Raw genomic sequence first — 26,737 nt, forward strand, 5'->3', positions numbered from 1 at the left:
TGCGCCCTGGGAAGCTGGCCCCCGAGGTCCCGGGACGGTCTGGATCTCAGCCCTCTGCTGCCACAGCACACGAACCCCACTGCCAGATCGAGCTGCGTTGTGGGATGCTTTATAACACCCAAATGTGGGCACAAAGCAGACTAAAGCCGTGTGTCTGTCACCTGCTTACAATGCAAGGCAATGGCTAGCAGCTGAAAGAACAATTTTGTTTGTTGCTCGTTTGCTTCTGTTGCCCTAACAGTTCTTCCCAGCTGTGCGTGTGCTCCTTCCCCGCTCCACCCCAGCACGAAGGCAAGGTTAGTTGAAACCATTGCTTTTAGAGGAGTGGAGGGGAGCTCTGCAGCCAGGCACCTTGCTTGGCCCTTGCTACCTTCCAGCTGAGCTGGTGCCTGATGAGGGAGCGGTGCTGATCTGTGAGCATTCCACATCTCACCTGTGGCCTGCGATCTCCTTCAGCTGCAGGCTGGGTGGCGGTGTCTAACCCTGCACCGACTGCTGAAGCACCCCTAAGAGATGTTCTGAGAGCAGAATCACCCCAATGATGGGCTGTACAACAGGTTGAGCTTCCTGCTCTCAGTTCATCTGATCGTAGGCTTATCCTGCTCAGTGAAGGACAGAAAAAAATTGTTTCTCTGCTTCTTGTGAGCCTCAATGGCCTTCCACTTGTCTTCACCCTTAAAAGGGGTGTATGCCTGGAGTATGCTAACAGACAATCAATCGTACAAATGTTGGTAGTCAAAGGGCTATTAATTTCTATGTAAAAGCAGAGAGGAACTGGTGAAATGTGAAAACTGTTAGATGAGTGCAATAGGCGTGCAATAGGCTGTGCTAGCCAGCTCCTTCTGGCTCCCAAGGAAATATGGAGCCCTCTGAGTGCTTTAGGAGAAACAGCAGAAGCCCAGGAAGACATTTGTGGCTTCAGTGCTTCAGTGGGGGAAACCTTTTCCAATATTTGTGACAGTGAAAATTAAGTTTCAGTGCTGAGATGAGTATTCATTTGAGCAGAAGGTGGCCCAAAGCCAGAAAATGTAAAAGTTAAGTTACACCTTTGCTCCTGTGTTGTAATATAAAGAGCGAAAAGATGAGCTGAGTATTTTGGACGTGAGTTTAGCGTCCAGACATTTCAGAATCTCTCTTGATGTGTTTGTAGCTTGACTAACACTGAATACTCTTGATTTTCTTACAAACTACAACTGCAGGAGCAGGAAGCGATTCCTTCCTCCTCCTCCTGCTGATCACAGCCACATGTTCATCCTGGCAGAGTCGGGCCTCGCGCTGGCTGTGCTCACTTGTTTACCTTGTCCTGCGGGTGCAGTCGCTGAGCCCGTGCAGAATGCCAGACAGCTCTCACTGATAGCTTCCCCCTTTCTCCACCAGTTCATCTGCTGGGGCTAGGAGTGAAACATGCACAGGTTTTGCCCTTGATGAACTTTGCAGTTGAGGCTGCTTCTATTAGGCCTGCCCAAGCTTTGGCAGTAAGTGCCAGCCCACTCTGAAATCATCGTAGATAATTTCCTAAGCAAAACCAAATGCTCTTGGTGTCAGTATTTGCTTTCTTCCTTTCTTTTTTAACAGCTTTATTAAAATAAATTGCTTTTTGAAGAAGGCAAAACAAAACACACAGAAGGTCCCTCCAACTTCCCCTTGTCCTTCCCTGCAGAGCAGAGAGGCCGGGCTCCTCTCGCCAGTCCAGCGCTCAGAGGGTGGCTCAGGAGCGGACCGGAGAAGTGGGTAATGTCTTGCTGCTTCCGTGGGGCAGCTGGGCAGCTGGAGCCCTCATTGAATATAAGAAGTGAGAAAACTTTCCAGAGAGCGTTTGGAGTTGTCACAGCCTTGTCTGGAACCAGTTAGGAAAATGACAACGTCTTCGGTTGGAGGCTCCTAGCATTGCCAACTTCAGCCTGTTGGAAAAATCCCAGCTCATACTCAGAGATAATTCTGTCCCCAGAAAACTCTTTGTTATGATGTTACTATTGGCTTTCATCTAGAAATTGCTGTGCAACTTACATTTAAGCATTCAAAACTTGAAGTGCATAGGGTTTGTTCAGCCAGAATTACAAACGAAGTTTAGTTCAGGCTCTTGGCAAGGCTTTCTTTCACGTTTATCAAACTGACATTCAAACCAAAGGAGTAAAAATACAGCTAAAATATCAGGTGCCATTGAATTTCTGGAGAAACCATGACAGGAGTGTTTCTTTTCTTTCCCTCCTATAATCAAATCTACACTTCTGAACAGCCATCTGCATGAAGTAGTTAGTGGTTCTTTCTTTTTTTTCCCCTGGATCTGGTTTTGCATCTTCAATGAAGTGATAGCTCAGCCAGCTCAGACGGGGTGTTTGTGGCTCTGTGAAAACCCTTCAAGGCCCGTGCTATCTGGAATGCTCAGATGAAGGCTACAAAGCTTTGAGAGGGACCCCAGGTATGTAAGTGTGGCCAAACAGAAAAGCTTACGGTTCCCAACATCTAACTGGTCATCTTGGCCAATAAAGCCATTTCTCAGCCTTGATCTTGATTTCTCATGTGGGGCAGCGACTCATTGCCTACAAATACTAGTAGTTTCTTACGGCAGATATGCCAGCGTGCTTTTTCTTTCCAAAATTCCCATCTTGTGGACCAAAATAATGAAGAAAAAAAAGAAAAAAACACTGAACTTTTTTGCTTTGACCGTCTGTCATAGTAAAACACTTTTTTGAGCCCATTTTCAGCTAAGATATCAACAGTTATCTTCAGAAGCTTTTTCCCTCTTAAGGGGGGATCCTTTCCTTCTCATTGTTCCTATCCTCTTCTGCATCCTTTTAAATACTCAACATTGGCTTCATCTTCATCCTCGTGTTGTTGGGAAAAAACAACAAAAAGTGGAAGATGGGCTGTATTTCAAGTTGCAGTGGGAGTTTCTTATAAGACGTGAAAATTCTTTTGTTATTGCATCATTACCACAAACCAAGGGAGCAAGGAAGGTCAATTACGTTTTTTTTTTTTTTTTAGCCATATTTGAGATCTTGGGAAAAGTATGTTTGGTCATTGTCCTACAAAAATGAATTGCATAGGGGAAGTAAGTGTAGTCCATGTAGCGTAAAGCAGAAATTGCTGCTGGTTCTGCTTCAGAAGAGTCCTTTTAGGGGGAGAAATAACAGTCCTGCTAAAGGAAAGGCCACCGCAGTAAGTACTATAAATAATACCATCCTTTGCCCTCAGGTTTTTCTGTGTATGTTCTCAGAACTGGGAGCCATGGTTCATGCCTGTAGGGACTGCAAAATATATTCAGTTCATCTGCTTCTTTATCTCTTGCTGCTGACGAAATCGTTTTTCAGGCCAAAACATCCCATACTTAGCTGATGCCAAAAGTGAAATTTTAATTTTGAGGCAAAGCTTAGCGTGTTTTCAAGTATAAGGAGTAAAAATAGACATTTTCTCTATACTGAAGCTAATATAATGAAACGAGGTGGGTGTTGTTTTGAGTGGCTGTACAGCTAGAACAACTAACAAAAACGGAAGATTAGCTGTGATTGCACAGCGGTGCGTCTTTTTTCTTGATGCACTTGGGTTTGATTTCTCTACTTTTGTTCAGAGTTGGGGTTGAACACGTTACGTGTGGCACCTCGCTTCAGGCTTGCCACCTCCCCAGGCTCGGACCTGGAATGATACGAGTTGCCTTTGCACACCTGTCCTGCAAGTAAGAAGAAAAAAACATCACAGAAAAAGGCCAATTTGCTAGGAGGCTTCTGCTTAGGTTTTTAACAAGCTCGAACTAAGGAATTATATGGAAAGTTTCTCTAGTTCAAAGTGTCAGTTTGAACAGGGAAGAAGAGAAGGAGGGCAGGACAAAATGCCAGACCCAGTAGGTCCACCAGCAGCGGGGGCTAATTCACTTTGGGCTGTGGAGAAACGGGTTGCAGGAGAATGGTAAAACTTCCAGATCTCCTGTGATGAGTATTTTTGGTTTCATGAATAAAATTCTGTAAAATTCTAGCTGTCAGGGCTCCAAATACGGTGGAGTAGGGACCCGAAAGATGAGTGACTTTCAGCAGGGATGTGTGGCATCTGCTTAAGCACCAGCTTTAATTCCGAGGTCTGGTTCTGCCTTGAGTTGCTGCCAGCTGTGCCAGTGCTTTCGTCAGAAAAGAAATGTGACCTCAGAAATAGTAGATAGCGGAGATTGGTTCCGTAAAATAGGACAGCTTGGTGTTGCCTGATCTGTAAGGCTGTCAATAAGCCATCCATCCAGCTTTCCATTCTCCTCAGCAGAAGCAATGAGCCTCCTGGATGCTAGTGTGCATCTACAGTAAGAAACTATCTGTAAGTATTTTTCTGCCCACTGTTGCTTTAGGGAAAACAACTTGTGGGCTTCTGCTGCCCAGCTTCTGTCCTGCTGCCTGGGAACCTGAAGGACATGAGGCAGTCCGAGCGATGTCCCTCTGGTTGCCCCAGCCTCCACGGTTCTGCAGGACGTGACAAAATTGCTTACCAGGAGACTTGAGCTGCCGTTAACAGGAGCACGGATACATTGGCAAAAGAGAGCTGATTGCTAGGCAACTGTGTCTGTGCGCCTCCTTCTTAGCTGTGGAGTGTTTAACCTCCCGTCCTTCCTAGTTCTTGTCTTCCTCTGGTATTACCATTTGTGTTCATCGCCTGCTGCAACATGATGCCACGTAACAAATAGGAAAATGAGGTCTTCCCCTGCAGAGTTTATGCTCTGCTGCACAAGAGAGATGGGGCATGAATTAAAATGTGCCGTGAGCAGTGATCAACGTGCATGGCAAAGATCTCCTCAGCATGCTGGGGTCTTCTTGTATTTTTGCATTTTTGCTGTGTTGCTACTGGCGATGCTCTACTGTTGTCAACCAGGGATGTTAGGATTTGATTTTGATGTGTATTTCGGGAAGCAACCATGATAAAGTAAAGCTAGTCTTTGGGAAGGATGTGTTGAGGTGTTGCTTTCGTGCCTTCAGGACTTCTCGCTTGCAAACTGCCCTTCTGAACTAGGATGCGGTCGATCTCATACAGCAGTTGTTGGGTCATTTTTGCAGCTCGTGTGAAATGCTATCCTGCTTTGCCTCGAGAGCAGCACAGGTGTTCTTACACTGCCTGGGTGGCTGAGCAGGCCCCGGGGAAGGTCCTCCATTCAGTGCAAGCGCAGAGCAGGAAGGCAGGGTACTGGGACCGTGCCCCGCTGCCACTATGGAGGTGGGGTTGTCAGCCCTACCAATGTCTCTAAAGCCACGTAGTATTGAACATATTTGAGTTGTGTACAGTTTTGTTAAACGTCTGGCATAATACTCCAAGCCTGAAGCTGCACAGGATTAGGGAGCTAAATTTTCTTTACGTATTGTATTCATATAAACTTTGTCAATTAGCTTTGAGGATGATGTAAGTGGGAGTATAGAGGTACTTTGATTTGAATATAAATTAATTTCTCATGCCTGCAGGTCTGTGTTACAAACAGATTGATTCCAGTCTCATCAGGTGAAGTTTACGAGGCAACGAGAAAAATAGAGCATCAATATCCTTCAAACGAGTAAAACCGAAAAAGGGGATAGAATTGATTTTCTGTCTGTTAGTGCTTTCAGCAGCAGTAATCTAATGATGAAAGGTGCCATGTTTTCACATTAGTTGTGACATGAACCTTATTTATGTGACACAGCAGCAACCAGAAATTTATCCACCTGAGTGTTTACACCTTAGGGTAAAGTGTTTTGCAGTCCATTTGTATGTGAGTGATACGTTTTGCTGTGTCTGTTGTGTTTCCAGTATATTCGAAAAAGATCCCAATGGAGTTGACTCCACTGTGAGTTCCAACCACCGGACCCGAAATCTTCTGGAGTTCTCAGCTAGCCAGGAGCCCAGCACAGCGCAGAAAATACCTGGGGACATAATTTCCGAGAAGAGTAATAGGTAAGATGAAAACTTTTGAGACATTTTAAGTGGAAGAGGGCAATGGTACTTTTAGCTCTCAGTGACCTTCCAATTGGTAACCTTCTTGTCCAGTATTATTGCAGCTCTTAAAGAGCAACTGAGCTTACAGAAAGTGTTTTGAAAGCTGATAATCTCTTTTATTTTTTCATTTTTATTATGCAACAGTTTACCGTGCTGCTTTTCAAATCAATATGTCATTTTATCCACAGGATTACCCAGTACGTAGAGGTGTACAGCTGGCAAGTTTTGCCTCACTGTGTGGTATTAAGGAGAGAGTGGTGGAAGAGAATATGAAAGCAAGCATGTGTCAGGGAGATTTTTATGACCTTCTTCAGCTCTTCATTTGTTTGAGTTTTTTCCCTGATCTTTATTTTACCTAGCATATTCGAGATACCTGTTTTATTATCTATCTGTCCTTACTTTTCAAGTTGCAATATTTGTTCTCCTAGTTACTCAAGGGAAGATAAGGGAAGCTCACAATTATGAGCATACTCTGAACTTAAGAAGCACTGCACTATTTTTTTAGAAATCTCTGAGTCCATGCTTCTGCTTACCCATTATTTCATCATATAGTTGCTTTAAAGATTCCTCGATCTGTAGCATTCAGTGTGTAAGTAATTGAACATTTAATTGTCTCCAGACTGAAGTCTGGCTAATCCAGCTCATGGTTTCCCCTTACAGAATTTATCCTGTCAGATTGTCCCTTTCCAGTAGAGTATTTTGGCTGGTTGAACAAAGCCAGGCACAGACGTGCAGAAGGTCTTAATACATTTTGCCATGCAGAAAGAAGACAATAAATCACAAACACTTCAATGCTGTAACCATGGTGAGGGCTTTGTGTCCTATGTGGCACGTTTCAGACCATGACTTATGTGTTATGGTAGCAGAGAGGTTCTCTTAGGAGGCTGTGCTGGTGCCTGTGATACAGTTAACCAGGAGAAAGGAATATTATTCTTTGCTTTGTTGCTGAAAGTGCTGTGGATTTGTGTATTGAAATGCATGCTCTTTCTTACTTTTTCTCATAGCTGAGCTAGCTGCTGGAGACCGTTGGAGATGTTTGGGAAAACAGTCCTCGCCACTTGGTTGTAATATAGTTTCTGACTGCGCTATTGTTGTATAGTTCATGGTCTTTGTATCTATGTGGTTTTAGTGGCTAATAAATTTAGTATTTCTATAGCAAATCCTTCACAGCTCTGGAATGAAAGAGAAAGTTGTCTCTGCTGAGATATCTCAGTTTACATCTTAAGAGGAATATTTGATGGGCTGCATTTCCTTTCAATATCTGGCCTATTTGGGAAGAAATTCTGCAAGTGCTAATGCTCATCTGTCTGCCCTGCACTACCAGACCCTTTGGGGGACTTGCCTAGGACCACTGATTTTTTGACAGAAATTATTCGCCTGTTTTGAAGGTCTCATAGCAGCAGCTGTAACCTTTGTGGGTTTATTGGTGGTCATTCTTAATTTTCTGGGTTTGGTCAAAGCTTGGTGTCTTTTTGTCCCAGGTATGATCATTCTGTGTCTGATAACAAAGCACTGATGATAGTATCAGAAGAACCACTGTTGTATATTTCACCACCACCACCACCCTGTCAGCCCCTGATCAACCGGACAGAGTCACTGAGGTGAGCAAACAATCTTTTCTGAGCATTTAAGCTTTTGGTAGGAGTTTATATGTCAACTGTGTGTTAGGCGAGTGGACAGATGGCTCCGGATGATGTTATATCCGTTCATAGCATTCATCCAGTCTGTGGCCGCTGCCTCTGTAAGTGTCTGTGCTGTCCAGCATCTACTGCCATGGAGACATGAGACTGACTTTGATCTTTGTAATCTTCTGATGTTTTTTCTAATGATTTTCACTCAGTATTCTCACTGGTCACTTAGTAATAACTGAATAACAACTTTCTGGTTGCCTGGAGGTTTTTAATGACTTAAAACAGAAATCGCTTCATATGGGGAAATGTTTGCAAAATGGAAATCAAGGCCACTTCCATCAGAAATACGTGAAAGATGGTCTCCTACCTTTCAACTTCCAAGACAAGTAAACTTAACTTGACATTGCAGATCTGCTTTATTCATTATTAGAAAAAACTTAGCTCTGTTTTTTTCCCAAAGATACAAGTGTATCACTAAAATTAGCTCCATTCTGCTTGCCCATTCTCTCAAATTTATTTGCAGTAGTTTAGCTTTCTTAGCCAATATTTAGTCTTGAACTGATGGTCTTTTTTCTTTTAAATTTCAGTAGTCCTTCTAGTAATTTAAGAATTACTGTTCATTGGGCAAAAGAAAATTCTGTATCTGCTTTATGTTAAAACACCCATAACTCATATACTTTATGGATATTTAGCCAGTTGGACTCCATGATCTTTGTGGGTTCGTTCCAGCTGAACAACTCTATTCTGTTCTATTACTTATGAATTCCCTTAAAATTTAATCTTTCGATTATATTTGCTACTCTGGTGTGAAAAATAAGATATGGTAAAGCAAAAGAGTACTGAACTGCAGTGTGTTTGAAGTATTTTCTGTAATTTAAAAAAAAATGACACCGTTCTTTGAAACATCTGTTCATGTTGTGTTGTGTTTGTTTTCGTGTTTGTTTTTAGGCTAAATCATGAACTTCGAGGATGGGTTCATAGACATGAAGTGGAAAGAACGAGGTCTAGAAGGCTGTCAAATAACCAGCAGCAGAAAGCACGGGTTACGCAGGTAGGAAGGTTTATACTGGTCAGTCAGTATCATGACAGGATAATTTCAGATGACATAAAAATATTTGGTGTTACTTGTCTATGCTTGTTATTATATACCAGAGTAGCAATAGTGCCTGTAATTAGGGTTACCATGCACTTGCCATTTTAAATTGCTGGTTTGGGTTGGTAATTACGTTGCCAGAGTTCTTGTTGGAAATACAATTTTTCATTCTTGGTCTCAAATTATTTTTTAGTAGTCCTCAAAATATATTAGTTGTTCTCTAAAATTAAACCTTTTATATGACTTCTCTGTAAGGTTTTGTAAGGTTAAACTGTTGATTGATGGAGAAACGCAACCTACTGCACGTTGATCAGGCTCACTGATAAGACACGCAGCTGATTGTTGAAATATTTCTTGCTAAAAGGATACATTTTTGGTTAGAGGACAGAATTATGAGATTTGTGTTCATATTTCTCCTTTTTAAAAATGCCTTTCATGTACATGGCTTACTGATAGTGAGGATGTAATTAAGAGCATGAATTTTTGAAGTCTTTAATTCGATTAAGAGATAGTAACAGCCTTAACAGGAGTGGAACTTTACACTGTGGGCAACACAACACACTTCTAGGGAAAAATTGTTGAATATTAAACTTCTCACCGATGTCTAAAAGATGTCTAAAAGACATCGGTGAGATGTCAAAGGTAAGGCAAGTTCAGGTTTTTCTTGTGTCTCAAGCACAAGAGGTGTGTTGCGGGTAGTACATTTTGGCAGAGAGACAAAGTGAACATGACCTAAAAGAATGTATGCAACTACTGTGTATGGTACCTGCATCTGTTACTTGTGTCTGAGCATGTGACTCTAAATTTGGCTGTATTAAAACAATTGGTTTTTTTCTTTGATTCCAGCTTGATTGCTGGTTACCACTTCAGTTAATCACTTGTCACCAGTGAAAAAATGTACGTTCATTGTCCAGGGGCACTAATTAACCCCTGTACCTCCTTAAATATTCACTCTGCTACATCTGTGCTTCATATTGTATGTAGTGCAAAACCAAGAAGATATTTATTGTTTTACATTTGTTTTCTTTTTTTACCTCTTTTTCAGAGCTCCCTCAGTGAGAAGGTGGACTCCCAGCTAATGGCCGTGCCTTATACAGACACCAGCCTCAGGTACGGCAAAACAACTGCTTTATTGTTGCTTTTTACTTACTAACTTCATTTCTCACCAATGGCGAGGAAAAATATCTGTATTCACCTTGTCAGGTTTCTTAAGTGAGGGGCTAGCTACATTTATTGGCCTAATTTCCATCCCTCAGCAATTAGCTGCTACTAATGATTGAACCTACACTGAAAGGAACCCTTTTATCACAACTCTTTTCTAGGGTCTTTCTACCAATAAGTCTTAAGAAAATCATTCACTCAGCAGGGTCCCTCCCTAAACAGATCAACAGATTTGAATCTTTAATGGGAAATAGAAGGGGGGATTGTTTTGGGACTGCCCTCTCCTGCATACCTGTCCTGTCCATCTTCCTGGAGGACAGGAAAAGCTGGAGAGAAAAGCTTAAGGAAATAACAATTCTCTCTCCTGAATTCTCTGTGACAGTGTTTAAAAGGATCTCTGTTTTGAAGTGGCAAGGAAGAATAAGGAAAATGGAGTATAAAGTAGACTTTTTATTGAGGAAATACACCTGAAGTGTTGCTATTGAAAGTAAGACAGCTGTGGACCTTCTATTTACATTGCAGCAGCTTTGAAAGCAGGATCATCCTGGGAGAAAATAGTGATCTGTAGGCAAATGTTCTGGAAACTAGGCTGCCACAAAAAAAAGAGCTTTCTTAGTTCTACAGGCAGGTGCAGGATGACTGACAAGTTTATCCTCATAGCGTAAGGTAGCTTATACACATGCCTGCATTACTCTTAAAAAATGTATTGAAATTATTAAAATCAGTGACATGCAGCTCTGCATGGAATAATTTGCTATGCTCAGAAAGAAGTGAATTTTGTTTTTCTGGACAAATGATGTTTAAATGAACAGGACCAGTGAGTGAGTCATGGCAGCTGCTTGCTGTGACTGTCCTGGAACTGCTAAGAACATAGAACAGGCTTCCAGTTTCTCCCAGAGACATCAGCTACTAGATGCTCCATGAAATCACAGAGTTGCAGAATAATTAAAGTTGTGAAGCATCTCTGGAGATGTCCAGTCCAACCTCCTACTTGAAGAAGGTTTAATTCCAAGTGGCTCAGGGCGATGTCCAGCAGAGTTTTGAGTATCTCCTGAAGGAGAGATGCCACCAGCTGTCCAGGCACTTGTCCCAGGGCTGCACCACTGCCGTTTTGAAATGTTTTTCCCTTGCAGCCAGCTGGAATTTTTCCTGTAGTTATTTGTGGCTGCTGCCTCTTACCCTTTCACTGTGCATCTGTCAGAAGAGACTGACAGCCTCTATCTCCTTGTAAGCCCCCGGTAGGAAGCTGAAGATTGCAGCTGGAGCCCCTTCAGCCTTCTCTTCTCCAGGCCGAACGAACCCCGTTCCCTCTGCCTCCTGTCTCTCCTCGCACATCCTGTGCTCCAGGCCCTGACCGTCATGCAGCCCAGGACGCAGTTGTTGCCCAGATGTGTTGCTGACTTGCATTTGGCTGCTCTGCCAGGACCCCAGCTCCTTCCTGCAGCCCATGTGCTTCATCACTGGGAAGACAGGAAAGATGCTGTTTATCTAATTTTGTCACTGATGCTATCCATGAGGCATCACCTTTGGAAAACTTTTAATGAGCTAGTAGTTTTTTCTGCAGATGTGTAAATCAAAAACTAAACTACTTGTAAGCTTTCTGATACTTCACATAAGTGCATGTAGACAGCCACAAAGCTTTTGTTAATGATGCAAATGCCATTATTTGGAGTGTACTGCCAAGACTTATTTTTTAATATTGGTATTGTACCTGGAATTTGAGTGACTGTTTCCTTCTGGAGTACCCTTATTGTTGACCTGTGGATCTTGGGTGAATCCATGAATAAGGGGACTTTAAGAGGGTTTGGATTCATCTTTGTAGTGCTGATGATATCAGCAGTGATGTAAAGTGTTGCAGTGAAGTCAACGCAGAGGAAGATCAAAATGAAGATGACTTAAGAAAACATTAGACACCCCCCAACCCCTCTTCAGTCCTTTTAGCTTTCTTCAGAGGTTATTTTGATGAGGCTTTCTGCAAATGTGTATCTGGGGCTCTGGATGTCAAATGCTAAAGGACTCTCCATCTTTTTTCCTATTTCTGAATTTTGCACTATTAAAATTGTGATTCTTGGTGAGAATCTGTGCCCACAGCCTCACTCCTTAAAACAACAGTCCTGCACCATACTTGTGCTTGGTGCTGCACAGCAGAGTGCCCTTCTGACTCTGAAAACCATCAAGACTCATTTATCTCAGAATAAATGGACAGATTCAGCACTGCTTTTTGGATACGTATTTAATACGATGCCTTCTTGTAATACGGTAAGGTATTGCTAAAAAAAATGGTATCTTTGTAGCTGGTTTTGGATCTTCAGTTTCTTCCTTTCTTTCATGGAGCAGTCCGTAGTGAGTACTCTGAAATGCACAAAGGTCAACATGGAGTAGCATCGGTGATACACTGGTATTACTTGGAGTTTGGAGCTGGTGATGGACCTGTTCCATGGAACCAGCAGAGCTCAGTGAAGGCCCAGCGGTTTCCAAGTGCTTTGGAACAACTTTCTCCCGTGGCTGGATTTAGAGTTATAAAAGGCTGTTTTCCAGGTCTAGCTGGATCTTCTGTAGCGTGGGCGAGAAAGCGGAACTGTGGGACCTATTTCAGTTTTCAGGATGTGTTTTTACTAAGCAATACGTGGGTGTGATGCCTTTTATCACAGTGCAACTTCAATGCTGAACCTCAGGGGTGTTTTAGTGGGCCTACGTGTTTTTGTGAATGAGTAATCAGATTAGCTTGGATCTTTGTTTCCTGTGTGTGAAGGACATGATCTGATTCCTCACTTGCATAGGGCTGCTAATGAGGATATATAGAACAGCACTGCATGCTCTTAATCCCCCAGGACTTTCACCCCCCATCTCGTTAAAGGGAAGCCTGGCTTGGCAGCTGCAGTCCTCCGTTTGTAGCAAGGCGAGATGAGCAGTGGGAGAGGAGATAATGGTGGCCTGCTATTACTGCTGCTCAGGAAAATCACTTGATGATACATTTGTGCCTTGTTTTCTTTGCATAGTTATGTATATTATAGAAACATACCAAAATAATCTAAATTAGCCACCGTATTTTAAAATCTGGGTCAGCACAAGACAGTTTGGGAGGAACAGGCTCATCAGTGATTCTGCCACAAATACTGCAAACAGATAACTTGCTATTAAAGTGGGGAAGAATTAAAATAACTGGTTGAAGATCCAGCTGATGGTTTGTCTAAGTACAGCTTTCCCATTTGATTAAATATATTATTTTTGAGTGGGAATGGGATGATAGCAATATCTGCTGGGAATTTCTCACCTTTCCAAGATAAACAGTGGATAAGTACCATGATTGCCTGACTTGCCAGTGGTTTTGCTTAGAATACTTGAGACGGTGTCTTGTCCTCAGGTCTGATATCAGTAAGATGAGAACTGTGAAAAAGATAAGTATGAATTGTATGAATTTTATGAATATCTTATTTTTGCTCCACTGTCTAAATAGAAAATCAAGAGCAAATCTGTGAACTGACCAAAGGCAAAAAAAGAAGGCAGGTGAGAGGAAAGATGAGGTTGCCACTTACAAGTAAATAAATCAAAAACTGATGAAATGTTTTGATTTTTCATTTCAGAATAACATTTTGTTTTAAAATTTGCTGTGATTTATTTTCAGGAGTCATCACAAATTTCCAGACATTTTGGATTGATTTGAAAATTTTATTGTTGTTGTTGAGCTAGTATGTGGCTTTTTGCTAGCCTCCAAAGCATGGTCAAAATTAAGCCTGAAAAAGTTCCCTGGGGCAAGACTTTTAAAGCACTTTGAACTTTCAGAAAGTTCACTACGCAGTAGTTCTCACTGTCTTCACCTATGTTTAATGTTCCTCATGCTCCTCTCAGTGCATAAAGATCTGCTGTTCTTTTGAAAAGCAGGTGTTTATAGCCGTTGTCTCACCGAAGTTAAGTTACTTGTGTCTAAAATAATTACCTTCCCCCCTTCTTTATTTCAGCAGGAACTCAGGGAACGAGCTGCAAGTGTATTATGCCTCTCCAAGGAGCTATCAAGACTTCTTTGAAGCTATTCGCAGAAGGGAAGATACATTCTACGTGGTGTCATTTCGTAGAGTAAGTGTATATGAATCTGTAAGACTGTTTCTAACACTGTGCATCTTTACATGTGATACAAAAGATGATGTAGCCAATGTTGAAGCTAAGTTTGTTTCTTCGTAAGTGTCGCCTCAGCACAACCTTCCCAGTAAAACGGCCAGACCACGGTCTTCTCAAAATATACCTGTCGTGGTTAGGAATGGGAAGAGAACTTTGTAGGAAACATTGCAGAGCAAGGGAAAGACAGCACAAAATTGTATGAAAAACACAGAGGATTAGGGAGTATCTGGAGTGAGAGGCAGTCTGCAAAGAAGGGGTCTTCCTCTTTGTGTAGTAAAAACTGCACAAAGAGGTAAATACTGTAAATCAGTAAAACACTGATGTAACTTCATCGGGTAACTGGCACTATTTGTTAGACGCTGTTACTGAAAAGTTAATATTGACTGGTATAGTTAAAACATTAGGGTGTCGAGTTGTTTAATCCCATCATAGATGAAGTAGGAGCACTAGGCCTTCAGACTGAATAACTTTTTTTTCTGGAAACAGTCATAAAATCCTTCAAAGTCAGCGTATGATCCCTGCTACTCTGCAAGAATTGCAGTGTGGAGTTTCATTGCTCTTCCTGGGCTGCCACCCTGCTCGTTTTTCCAGATGTGCAATGTTTCTGTTGCAGATTGGGCAGGCAAGGAAGGGATTAAGGAACACAGTGACAGTTTGGAGAGAGAATCTGTGCACAGCCAAGCACAGTAAGCTGTAAAGAGACAGAACCTTTCTGTGAGTGTTGTAAATGTGTTAAAAGCTCTTTCAGTGTGTATGTGGCACAGAGCTGTGCTTAAATGCATTCCGTTTTGCGTGTGCACCTCATTGTATCAGGGCAGACTGGCAAATCGGCTTTGCTAATTTCTTCCCCTCAGCCACTCTCCTCCCAACCCTGGCTTGACAAGTGTAAAACAACAAATGGTCCAAACCAATTCTTTTTTTAAAGTGATCAGGATGACTGAAAGCGTTCAATGAAACCGAGAGGCAACAATTTTTTAAAAAAATAAGTGATTGTATTGCTCTGTCAAGCTCTTTACCACAGCAGTTTTATGGTCAGATGCGTGGTGGGAATGAAGGGAGTGTTCAAAGTTTTGTAAGGAGAACTGGCCTTTTGACGAGCCTATGCCTGCTTTGAGAACAGGGCATAAAGATCTGGGTTTATGCAATACCCACTGGACCTGACTTGTAGTTAAACACTTACTCATGATAGCAGGCCAATAATCAGAGTGGTTAACTAGATATTTGTTTAATAGGTGTAAAAACCTTTTGTGCTTCAGGGTACAGGAATAAATGTACCCTGTGCACAAATTAATTCTGCTAGCTCAACATAAGGTTATTTTTATCTTCCCCTAAAATACTCTCAGGTTTTCTGTGTCCCATATTGTGGCTGTACAGGACTTCTCTGCTGTTTTGTGACTTACAAGTTGAGACAGATGATCTCTTTTCTGTCTGTGCTGGAATACAGCATAGGCTTGTGCTACAGCATTGTCAGGCATAGCCTCACATTTGCAGCACAGTTAGTGACAGTAAAAGCTGTTTTAAAACTGGAATTACAGATGTGTGATGGCCAGAGTGGCGTTGAAGCAAGGATAGCTACCGGACCAAGAAGCTGCTTGGGATCTGGCAAGGGAAATCATCAAGGCAGACAGTGGTTAAAACAGCAATTTGTGGGTGGGAGAGTTTATTTCCTTTGTTTTGCAAGGTCTTGATGTGTCCTGAGACTTATCTATCCTGCATATTTGGCCCAGGCCTGAACCTGGGCTCGTAGCTTGCTAAGCCTCCTGCCTTGCTGTTTTTCAGTTGTAATATCAGAAGAGAGCTGCAGTATGCATGCTTGCTCCCATCCACTGTTTTCCTAGGACCCTGCAACTCTCCATTTGTTTCCTTATCATGGGAATGTCCTGAGAAGTGTCCCAGGGAGGCAGGGGACTGGTTATTGTCACTACAGCACCTCATTCAGTTACAAGCAATTACTGCCTGAAATCAGTGGAGCCCTCAGCAAAGTCAGCAGCTGCCCTTGTGACATGGATGTGTTCCTGGCAGCTCTCGTTCCTGATGGCTTCAGGCATGGGCGTGGATCGGGTGGCATGCATATATGTGTGCTTTTGCAAGGCTGAGAGCTTGGGCATTGCCAAATCCTGTGCCCGTGTAAGAGCACTGTATTATATGCACACAAGAAAGCCAGCTGTGGGGTGGGATGGCCTGCAGCAAGCAGCTCTGTGTCAGCAGAAGAGTGCATGTAGCCACTACGCAGCCAAGAATATTGGCCAGCGTGTCTTCAAGTCTCAGCAAAGCTGATTTGCACCCTGCTTTAGAGGGATGTGTTTCAGAGCTGAGAGTGGAAATGTCCTCAGATGCTCCAGCTGAACACACCATCTCCCCTCACCTTCAAAGAGAGGACACAGAACTCAGAGATCAGAATTAGGATTCCAGACAGTGATAACAGTGATTACCAGACAGAATTGTGTTACTGTTTGTCTAGATATGTTTGTCATACTATTTCCTTAAAAGATTACTTAAAAGAAAACCGTTGTATCCAATTACTTTTTTTTCCTGCCTCAGGAATCTCGCGTCTCTCTGCCCCACGTAAATCAGTGTACGTACATATGTAAGTTTGTGTTACACATCCCTCTTTGGTCTACAGCAACTTCCTTAATACGTGAGATGTATGTATTTAGAAAAGATTCAGGCAAAATAAAAATAGTACTTTTGTTAGGATTAATATTCTGTAAGAGTTGAATAGAAATATGAGATTAGTCTCCAGTGCTGGGATTACTGGGTTGTGTCACAAGACTGGAATTTTGTTATTAACTATTTGGCACGTTCTGCTGTTCTTTCAGCTAACAACACAAATATAGCCAGCACCAGGCTCTGCTTACCCTGAGGATGAGTAGAAGGGGGTGGAGAATTGATCATAAAAGTTTTTTTTTTTTCTTTTTTTTTTTCTGAAAACTCAGAACAAAAAGCAGGATAGTGTTTGTGTAGTTCTTTACTTTCTGTCCTTGCTGCAGTCCACCTGAATGCAAGCAGTGGTACACAGGTTGTATTCATGTTGCATGCCCTGTTGGATTAATGACCCAGACGTTGTCAGCTTTCATTTGGACTTAAAGAGCTGTCCTTGGAAATCAGAGTGAGTCTTGTGCCACCTAATTCCTATTGCTTGGCTCTGCTCTATTACAAGGAGAAGTTTGGGGACTTTTAAAAACCATCTATGAAGTTTATGTGGCAGCAAAGCTGTGGGTATTTCTGTTTTATGAATGAAATGTCCTCAAATCGAAGGCAGTTCTATGCACCACCTCATTTGCTATTTTAATAGGGCAAACCTGATCTAGTGACAAGTTCTGCCCTGAGGCACTTTTACATGGATGCCTGGATTTTTCTGTGAGCGCAGGAGAAGGGAGTCCTGCACAGCCTGAGGGGTGCCATCCTGCCCTTTCTCCTTCGCAGCACTGCTGACTTCATTTTCTCTGGACCACAGTTCCTTTCCACTGGTGACTGGGAGCTGAGAGAGGGGACCGATTTCCTCCTTAGCATTAAGAGACAGGTCACTCCTGTTGCTTGCTTGCTTGCCCAAGGTAGAAGGCAGTGCCTGGAGATGATGGGTTTTATTCTCCTGTCTGGCCCTGTGCTGTGCAGACACTCCCAACACTAAATAGGATGTTAGCAGTGGTACTGGTAAGACTGAATTTCTCATGATCTCATCAGTTTTATTTTCTTTCCTTGCACTGGAAGGCTTGCATGTGTGCCTATCACTGTTGCAGTTTTCTTTCTTTTTTCTTCTCCTTTTTTATTTTTTTTGTTGAAGAGGACAAAGGAGAATAAAGTAGTACTTGGATCCACTAAGCCCATATATGAAGCAGGGCTTTCACTCTGAGAGACTACAAAAATTGTTTTTCTGCAATTGCCAGGGGGCTCTAATGTCATTTTTTAACAAGAAATATGTAGCTGACAGCAAACAATGAATTCTTTGAATGAAGTCAGTGCTGTCTCCCCGCTCTGCCAGGCCTCAGCAGCTAACGTCCCTCGTAGCCAGGGCTTGTCACCGTTTATTTCTTCAGATATTAACTCGTTAGTTTCATATTTTTTTTTTTTCACATTACTTTTAGGAAGCCCGTGTGTTCAGCTGTCCTTTAGCATTGCAGAAGCTGACACGTGGAAACGTACCACAATGCGCGCTGCCCATAATACACGTCACGCCTGCGGCCCTCTGCTCTCCCCAGACACTCCCGTGCTCAGAAGCCATTTGTTTGCAGCATGGGTCTACGCTGGGCTGTTCTGGGTTGACTTTGAAAGTCTCTTTAGAGCTGAGAGGTCCGTGCAGTGAGTACTGAAAACAAGTTGCCATGAATGTTTGAAAAAGAGTGTGACAAACTGAGCTGTGCTGCTAGCTCTGGCCAGAGGAGAACAGCGTGGGGCTGGAGACCTCACTCTGGTACAGTGATCTGTAGAAATGTCAGAAAGCATTGCTCTTAGTGGAAAAGACAGCTATGGGGGTGAAGAACCATGGTCCTAATTTGTCATTTTTTAAGTAGCTTTCCTTTGCTGTCACCAGATGGAGTGGAGGCCAGTGAGGTTTGTCACCTCACTGAACCATGTCGGAGCCTGCAGTTGGTGCTGACCCTTCCTTCCATTTCTCCCAGGCCTCAGAGACAGAACTCAGAGTCTGTTGCTCTGCCAACACCTTTGATTTCTGCCTTTTGACATCTGTGACACCAAATCCGCTTGATCTGTTCTAAAATCCCCGTGGAACATGGCTGTGAGATTCAAAGTAGTTGACGTAACGTGAGGGAGCACCTGGCAGCCACTGCGGTTGCCCTGCAGGCCTGGCACTGCCTGTCACAGAAACTGTTCTTTCTCAGAGCTCACATCTGTTTTGCCACGGAGGGTTCAGACCTTGAGATTGTTTCTAGAGTTACTTTGGTAACTTACAGACGTAGGAATGGATTTTTCTGCCGCTGATGGTTCCAACCAAGTGAGTTACAGACAACTGCACGAGGATTGCTGTGAAAGCGATGGGAAGTTTTGCTGGCATCGTGCTCTGAGAGTGAACGTTACTGCAGATAGAGCACAGAAGGTAGGAGGAGGAAACGGGATGGAGGAACAGAACTTCTCTGAGGAGGATCATGTGTTTTCTGGCCAATGTTAGCTGCATTTAAAAACACGAGTAGCTACCAATTTGAAAGGGAGTTAAGTAAATAGCTGAAGAAAACATCCCTTCCAATTTACTTTGACCTGTAAATGCTGCCCCACATCCCCACGCTGCTCGTGTGGTTAGGGTCAGAGTCCCCCCGGCCTCCCATGGTTAAGCAGTGGATTTCACTGTCCTGGGAGGCTCTCATCAGAGACGCTTTGCTGGCATCAGTGTAGGCTTATTAAGGGTAACAGTGTAATTACTTACATTAAGGAAGGCCACTAACATTCCCTCTCGCTGCTTTTTCTATTTATTTCAAAGTGCAGATGTCTCCTGGTATCAGAGTTTGCCAGTTACATTTAAACAGTGCACATACAATGTCTTACATTATATTGCAGTAAAAAATGCGTATTATGATTTAATTCTGGTAATTATGTGTTAGAGCAAGGGCAGTGCTGGCCCTATGGAAATCAATGGCAAAGCCATTACCGACTTCAACAAAACCAAAAGTTCTCTTTGTCAGTTTGTTTCAGTGCTGTCACGCATAAACCATAGAGCTTCAGATAAATATTTTATGTGAGGATGTGAATTTCTGGTCCTAAAAAACATCTGGAATGAACATTTAAGGATTTCTCAAGTTCTGCAACAAGTTTTCACTGAAGTAATTAAACCAAATTTAAATCATAGCTTTTGTTCTTTCTTTGTCAGTATCTTTGTGTGAACACTCAGTGTGCTAGGCATAAAAATATCTTGATTTGTTTTGCTTTTGTGGGTAATAACCTTGTGATGTGTTAATTGTATTTGGGATGATACATTGCTTTCAGGCAGCAAAGGATTGCAATATGTTGTAAAAAAATTTAATTGCTTTTTTTTTTGAGAAGAGATCATACATTTCCACTGGGGCAGAGATGTATGCGGTGTAACATGACCTCAAAATAGAAGTTCTGTGCTGTGCCTGCTTTGCAGAAAGGCGACCAAAGCTCGGATAGTAGCTGCTATGTTCCCTGGGTCTCCCAGTGGCAGTACGGTGTGCACAGTAAAAGCATAACCTGAGCAGTTGTTGGAGATGTCACCTAACCTTGTTCCTCGTCCCAGTTAGAACTCATTTCTGTTCTGTCATCAGGTGAGCTGCTGTGAAGGACCAAAGCGCTGCTGCCACAGATGTTGCCTTGCTGAAATGGTTGTGTGGTAGTAGTTTGCTGTGCTACACAGTTCTGGCAATAGCTGGAATTCAGACAGGTTGCAATTCATTGCAGATTTGATGCCATATGTGTCCTGCAGGCAAAACTGCATTGTGCTAAGTTGGCTTCGTATGATATTTCATAGCCATAAATTCAGTCCATACATATGCTTTTCTCCTACTTTGTTACATTTGACAGTGGGTGGTGTTGTTATTGAACATGCAGTTTTCTTCTCCTTGTGTATTTCTGTGGATAAGGATGTATCACTTGGTCTCACATTCAGATAAAAGGCAGACTCGCATTTAATTTGACTCAGATAAAACGAGACTCACAGAGTACTGCTGCTTCTAAAGACAAAGTATCTGATTTGTAGGTTTGAGTTTTGTGGATTTGCAACTGCTGCAAGTTAAAATGCAGTTTTTCAAATGACTTTTACAAATTCCCCTTTTTCCTGGGGAACGTGACCTTTGCTGTTAAGAGAAAAAATGACTTTGACCTAGGAATTTCAGATGTTGTTCTATACAGTATGCAGACACTGAGAATAATACGTGCTGAAAGAGCCAAGGCTAAGGGCATAGTATCCATAATAAAATGGCTTGTCATTTTCACAGCAAAGGTCACCCTTTAGCCTGTCTTCTTTGTGAAGCCAGACCTTGTCTCTCTGGGAAAAAAAAAATATCTGAGAAAGCAGGCAGTGTGTATGATTGTACTTCATCGTGCCCTGAAGCTTAGCAAGCTGACCTCTGCCAAATTATGGCTGCAATTGACTTTCAGATTTGAAAATCTTTTATGAAAACCTCCTGTTTTCATCTAAGTGTCACTAGTGAAAATGAATCCTGCCCTGCTGCACACTTCGCTTCTCTCTTTTCTAGCTGAACTGTGGATTCTCTCCGTGTTGGAACGTTCTCCCAAAGCCCACGTATCCCTCTGAAAACGTGAAATAAGCTTGCTTTTTGGCTTTCTTGAACTGCCATCCCCCAGTGGGAAATACTTCTGGTAGGCAGGGAGCAGGGGAGAGCTGACTGTCAGAGGGACTGAGCGGTGGGGAAGGAGGTTGTCTAGATGCTCGGCTGGGAAATGGTGCTTTTGATAGCATCTTAAGGCTGTTCTTGCTTAGTCTAAAAATATGCAGAAATAAGTGTAATAATCTAAAATCAAGTCTAAAAATGCGTGTTGGTTTACACAGTGCAAATGGCCCTACTTAAATCCTGGGATTATCAAAATACATGCTTAACAAAACAACTGCAAGTTCAAGTAACAGGAATTTTGAAGTAGGGGGTTTTTATGCTTCTAGACAAGGGCCAGCACTTCCTTAGAAAACATCTATGTCAGTGCCTTACAGTATTTCCAGCAAAGCTGCTGAAGTTTCCTTTACTTCTCACTGCTGTTACTCTGCAATGCCTGCAAGTTTTGTTCCTGTCCTGTGACACACCCTTCCAAGGGTGAAGAAACAAGGGCTGGGCATCTGCTTTAGGGGGCTAGCATCCAGGAAAGCAGGCTGAGACGAAGGAAGAGAAGGAGCCAGGCAATGGCGCACCTCGGATGTAGTGAGTGGAAGGCGAAGGGGAGCAGCCAGCAAGTACCAGCTGCTCCGTAGCCTCCTCGGGGCAGCAGCTGTTTGGCTCAGCCGGATGCTAACAGCGGTCAGGAGGACCAGGACAAGAATGCAAAAAGCGTTCCTGCAGAGAGAGGTAATGCCTGTCGCACCAAGTGGGGTTTTGTTTCCTTTGGAGATGTCTGTTCGGTTGCTGGCTCTCCAAGGCGTTTAGGAAGCAAGGTCTTCATCACTCTGGTTTTTATCTCCCTGGGGTCCCGTCGAACCTCGCTGTCCTCCACATAAAATTGAGAATAAATGCGGTGTTGGGTACAGATGTATAAGCACAGACAGCAAGTCACTCAAATATGTCTGGCATGGACCAAAAGACACTCTTGCCTTTTGTGTGCATAGTCTTGATTCGTTTGTCTTCTTTCTGTAGGGTTGCTGGAACTTCATGAATCATATTAATGCCGTCACCGAACTTCTTTCAGTCTCGTTTGTCCCAGGCCTAACTAATACTTTGTTATTTTTAAACTAGTGTTTGGAAGGACAACATACACTGGAGATAATTACAGTGAAAATAGAACATACTGCAAAAAATGTCTCCAAAACCTAAACTGGTTGCAGCCAGATGTGACCAGTAATAGCATACATTTATTTAAAATGCGCTGCATGCCTGACAGGCAGAGAGTTGTGGGCAAGAAATAGAGGAAGATTGTTGGGTTTGGAAAGCCTCTGTAAAAGACCCACCGCTTATGAAATTGGTGCGGACATCGGATAGAGAAGTATAACTGGGAAGTGTGGGAGGAAGATGTGATTATAAAGTGGGAATGGTCTCGGTGCAGGAAGTGACAGCAGTATCTCGTATTAGGAGCAGGGAACGGGCACTTGCCAACAGCAGAGCGTGCAGGAACATGAGTTTATCCACAAACAAGTAATGCGCAGTGCAGGAGAGCTGGCAGTGGAAATGCAGCTCTGAAGCAGTTCTCCTTTTTCAGGAGAAAGCCCAAATTTAGTAATATTTTAATAGTGCCAGATAGTAATGCTTTTTTTCTTTAGTGATGGATTTGCATTCATTGAGGCAAATTTGGCTCAGATTATTCTGAGCAGTTCCCAGAAATGAATGATGGGCTCTTGCTTGTGATCTGTAGCAGTATTTAATTATGGAATTGATGCTGACAGAGCCCTAACTGCCTAAAGACATAAATGGTACCTTCAATTCCAGAGCTGCAGCACCCAGTAAGGCACAGACGTAGTGTTCAGTAGGAACAAGCTCTTGGGTGAAAAAATGACCTTAATGATCTTTCATGCACCTTCAGTGATACAGAGAGCACCTTGCAATATCCATGCTTACTTTCTTAGTTGGACTTCATGCTTTCACAGCTTCAGAGTACTGATTTTTGTCTGATTGTTTTCAGTTTTTGTCTGACAGCCCTTGGTAGAGTCTTTGTAAAATTAAAATGTGCAGAATCCAGATATGCTTGGTTTCCCTAAGTGTTGTGTTTGTGTCCACAACAGAAATTCTGCCTTTTAACAAATGTTAATCAGGATTATAGTATTGGATTTGAGAGCATTATTTAAAGTCTTAGGAACCGTTTTGGAGTTAATTCTGTTCAGGTGGAGTTAATTGCTTCAAGTTTGTATCAATCATTTTGCCAGATTTTTAGCTGGACAGCACACAAAGCTTATTTTCTGAATCAAGCGCCCAGGTGCTATTATGAGTGTGTACGGATTATCGCCACCTCCCACTGGACCGAACAGAACACTTGAGTCTTCCAGGTTTTATTTTTAAGTGAGTTGCAATCCTAGGACAAGACACATGACAAAATGAGCTGTACATTTTTATCTTTAAACTGTTTTAAAACTTGTAACTGTCTTTGAAAGTGAGACTGAAGTATACAAATTGTTTTCTGCTTCTGAGACTCCTGGCTGCTTGTAGCTTATCTGCCGTGATGGAAAGACAAAGGCTGCAGAAATTCACTTAGTTCTCATAACGGGGTAGGAAAAGCTAGTAGTCTCTTTGGCATCTAGATCTCCTTTCTGTGAATCCTGGCACGTAGTAGTTCAATTTCCCTGGCTGCAGTCTTTTATTCGCTCTGTTTTACTGAATTATCAGGATAGGCCTGTTCCAGAAGCCTACAGTGCATTGTAGCATCTACAATGGCTAGAAGCTTTTTTAGAGAGTCCTGAATAGGTTTGTTCTACCTGCAGCTTCTCATCCAGGTAATTATTTTAAAATAAACTTCCATAACTTCCTCCCAGCAGGGTGAACTTTTGCTCCTGACAGTTACAGTGGAGAGATGAGTTTGAGGATGAAAACATGTGCTTGATGCCTGGTGTGGCTTGCTCCTCGCCATCTCGTTGGAAAACTCCACTTTTGCCAGCACAGTTGATGAAAACTCTGGGTTTGGATCAGTGATTCAGAATTGGGAGTATCTTGGGCTAAGATGAGAAATCTTTCATGCTGGAAACCAGTGCTCAGGAAATTCTCTTTGTGTTCTGATGGCAAGCAGATCAGTGAATAATTCTGGCACTAGAAAATACTCCTCAACAAGAGGAAAGCTATGCAGGAGGGGCACGTGAACAACTAACTCGGGGTGTGTGCACCACGAGTAGATTTCTACCCTTCCTAGGTAGAAATGGCTGGTGTGTTAAATCACGGGGACCACTGCTCTGGCAGTTTGTTTAGCAGAGCCCCACTAAGCGTGGCAATGCCTGACAGGTTGATGTTGTTCCGTGGTTTCATGACTATCCAAGGTAAGGTCCGAAGTGTCAGTTATCTCCAAGAGCAGTACCTTATATGAGGAAAAAAAATCAAATTGTGCACAATTTAGAGCTCCCTGTGTACAAGAAAAATACACTGTCCATCTTCTCTTGATTCAAGTCCAGCCAGGCGTGTGTGCGTTAAACAATACTCTCCACGAGACTGCAGAAATGGACATTCCCAAGCTGTTCCTCATTGATGGCTCCTTCCACGAAGCCTTGGCCAGCGGAGTTCCCTGGGTTGAGTCACTTGCTAGCATTTGGGAGGCCCTTGTTTAAACTTCCCAGAGAATCCGTACCTAGCTCTCCTTCCTAAGAACAGTCCTGAGTGCTTGAACCTGAAGTTTCTGACCAGGATCAGGAGCTCAGTAACTAATCCCTGGGCGCTGATTGCTGAAATGGGGTTGGAAAGGAACCGTTTTGCTGTTTGAGGCAGTCTGAGGCCTGCGTCTCCAGAAGGGTATCTCCTTGACGTCAGGGAAATACACTGTGGGTTTCTCTTTGCTTTTGCTCAACCATCTGTTTGGTATTTGCTTACCAGCTGTGAGCTGTAACTCCCCGGCAGACAACCAAGGTGCCGCATCCAATGTAGGCAAGAAGTTCCCTAACTTCCCGAGCTCCGTTTCTGAAGAGCCAACATAGAGAAAAGTGGGATGTAAGCGTGCTGTCGCCTGTAGAAAACAGGAGATACATCAAGTTTTCTTGGTGTAAAATTCTATCAAAGGAATTCTGTCAAAGTTAATTGTGGCTCTTGGAGAATAAAGGGAAGTAAAAAGCTACGTTTGCACATACAGAAAGGAACTGTTTAGGTTCAGGCAAAACACAGAGGTGAGATTGCAAATGCTGAAGATGAAGCGTTTGTTAAGCCAGGTAGGAAAACTTCTGCAGCCTTGTGACAGGGTATGCCCCTTTGTGTCTCGCTGGTTTGTGTCAGTTTGGTCTGACAGTCCAGGACGGGAATTTTACCCATTATGATTTATCAAAAGGATATAACAAACGTGTGTAAAAAAGCGTCTATGTAATTCCTTGTCAGTATCTTGCACGTGTGGGTCTGTAAGCAGGAGAGCAACTGTGCAGACCTTTTCAGGTGAACAGCCCAGTGTCCCGTATGCTCTTGAATAACCCACATCTAATTCCCTCCAGCAGTCTTGTCCCTCCTCTGTCTCCTGGCAAGTGCCCTCCTGCAGGCTCAGGACCTCTTCACGTACCTCAAAACTGACAGCCCTTGCAACTTACAAGTCTCTCCTAATCTGAGTAGCTGATTTAAGAACTTACCTATTTGTTTATGAAAGTCAATTCCTGTTACTTAATTTTCATAGGAAATAGAGGCCTAAGAATAAGACAAGTCTGGATTAAAAGAAGGAAAAGAAACCCAGAGCCCTGAACAACCTCATCTGTGGCACCTTTTGTCTGATTCTGTTATAAATCACCTTTATCTGCTCGTAGCACTTTTCCTATTTGAAAATATCCGGGCAAAGCCTTGCTACAGGTACTTTGTCTTGTAAGAAGTTACACTGTTGAATTTGACCTGTTGAACGATAAGTTACTGCGTGCCTTGTCTGTGTTTCCCTCCCAGTAACGGCATGTGCAGTTTTTCCTGGACTGTGTGCACTTTACATCTGCTTATAAACACATTTCTGTGTGATCACAGGGATAGAGGGAAATGTTCTGAAGCTCAGGGACTGCCTTGAGTTCACACTGTCTTTGTGCAGGTCAGGAGTGGTTCTGTAGAGCCAGGAGAGGTTCAAAGGGTAGGCAGGAATGCAAATGAAAGAGAGCACATCCACCAGAATGAGGTAGCACGAGGCTTTTACTGTTCTCTCCCTCCCTTCGCACTGAGGGCCTGATGAGTTACACATGAAATCTTCATAGCAGGTAGAAATTGTGTGGGAATTGGTTATGAAAGTCAGCCAAATACTTCTCAGAACCTTCAGAAGCTTCAGAATCACCAGGAATTTCAGTGACCTGCTGGGCTGTACATCAGATGATGTTAGTCACGTCTAAAACGTATCCTGTTCTCCAAGCTCTTCGTGTTTTCTTCTGCAGCTGGTGGTCTGGGTAAGGCAAAAGTAGAATAGATGGTCTATCTCGAATTAACTTTTGGCAGGAGTGCTGGTGGTATCCTAAGCAGGCAGAGGACACGGTGATTTGGTTGAAAACACACTGAGATGTCAAAAATAACAAAACCTGCATGCAGCAGAGAGATCCGGT

The 26,737-nt window shown here is 42.9% G+C and overlaps 1 protein-coding gene across 3 annotated transcripts in view; it reads left to right on the forward strand.

Moving 5' to 3' along the window:
- The window catches only part of ATF6 (activating transcription factor 6), a 76,048-nt gene that overhangs the window by 16,967 nt on the left and 32,344 nt on the right, over positions 1-26,737 (forward strand). For 2 of the 3 annotated variants that reach the window (XM_035333075.1, XM_035333074.1), the window contains exons 10-14: positions 5,749-5,892; positions 7,416-7,535; positions 8,514-8,616; positions 9,704-9,768; positions 13,779-13,893. In XM_035333075.1, the coding sequence (XP_035188966.1) occupies positions 5,749-5,892; positions 7,416-7,535; positions 8,514-8,616; positions 9,704-9,768; positions 13,779-13,893 (547 nt within the window). The remainder of the gene's footprint in view (positions 1-5,748; positions 5,893-7,415; positions 7,536-8,513; positions 8,617-9,703; positions 9,769-13,778; positions 13,894-26,737) is intronic. The other variant, XM_035333076.1, reaches the window with a different exon arrangement.

Source organism: Oxyura jamaicensis, chromosome 8 (assembly GCF_011077185.1).
Source record: "Oxyura jamaicensis isolate SHBP4307 breed ruddy duck chromosome 8, BPBGC_Ojam_1.0, whole genome shotgun sequence".
NCBI classification, from domain to species: Eukaryota; Metazoa; Chordata; class Aves; order Anseriformes; family Anatidae; genus Oxyura; species Oxyura jamaicensis.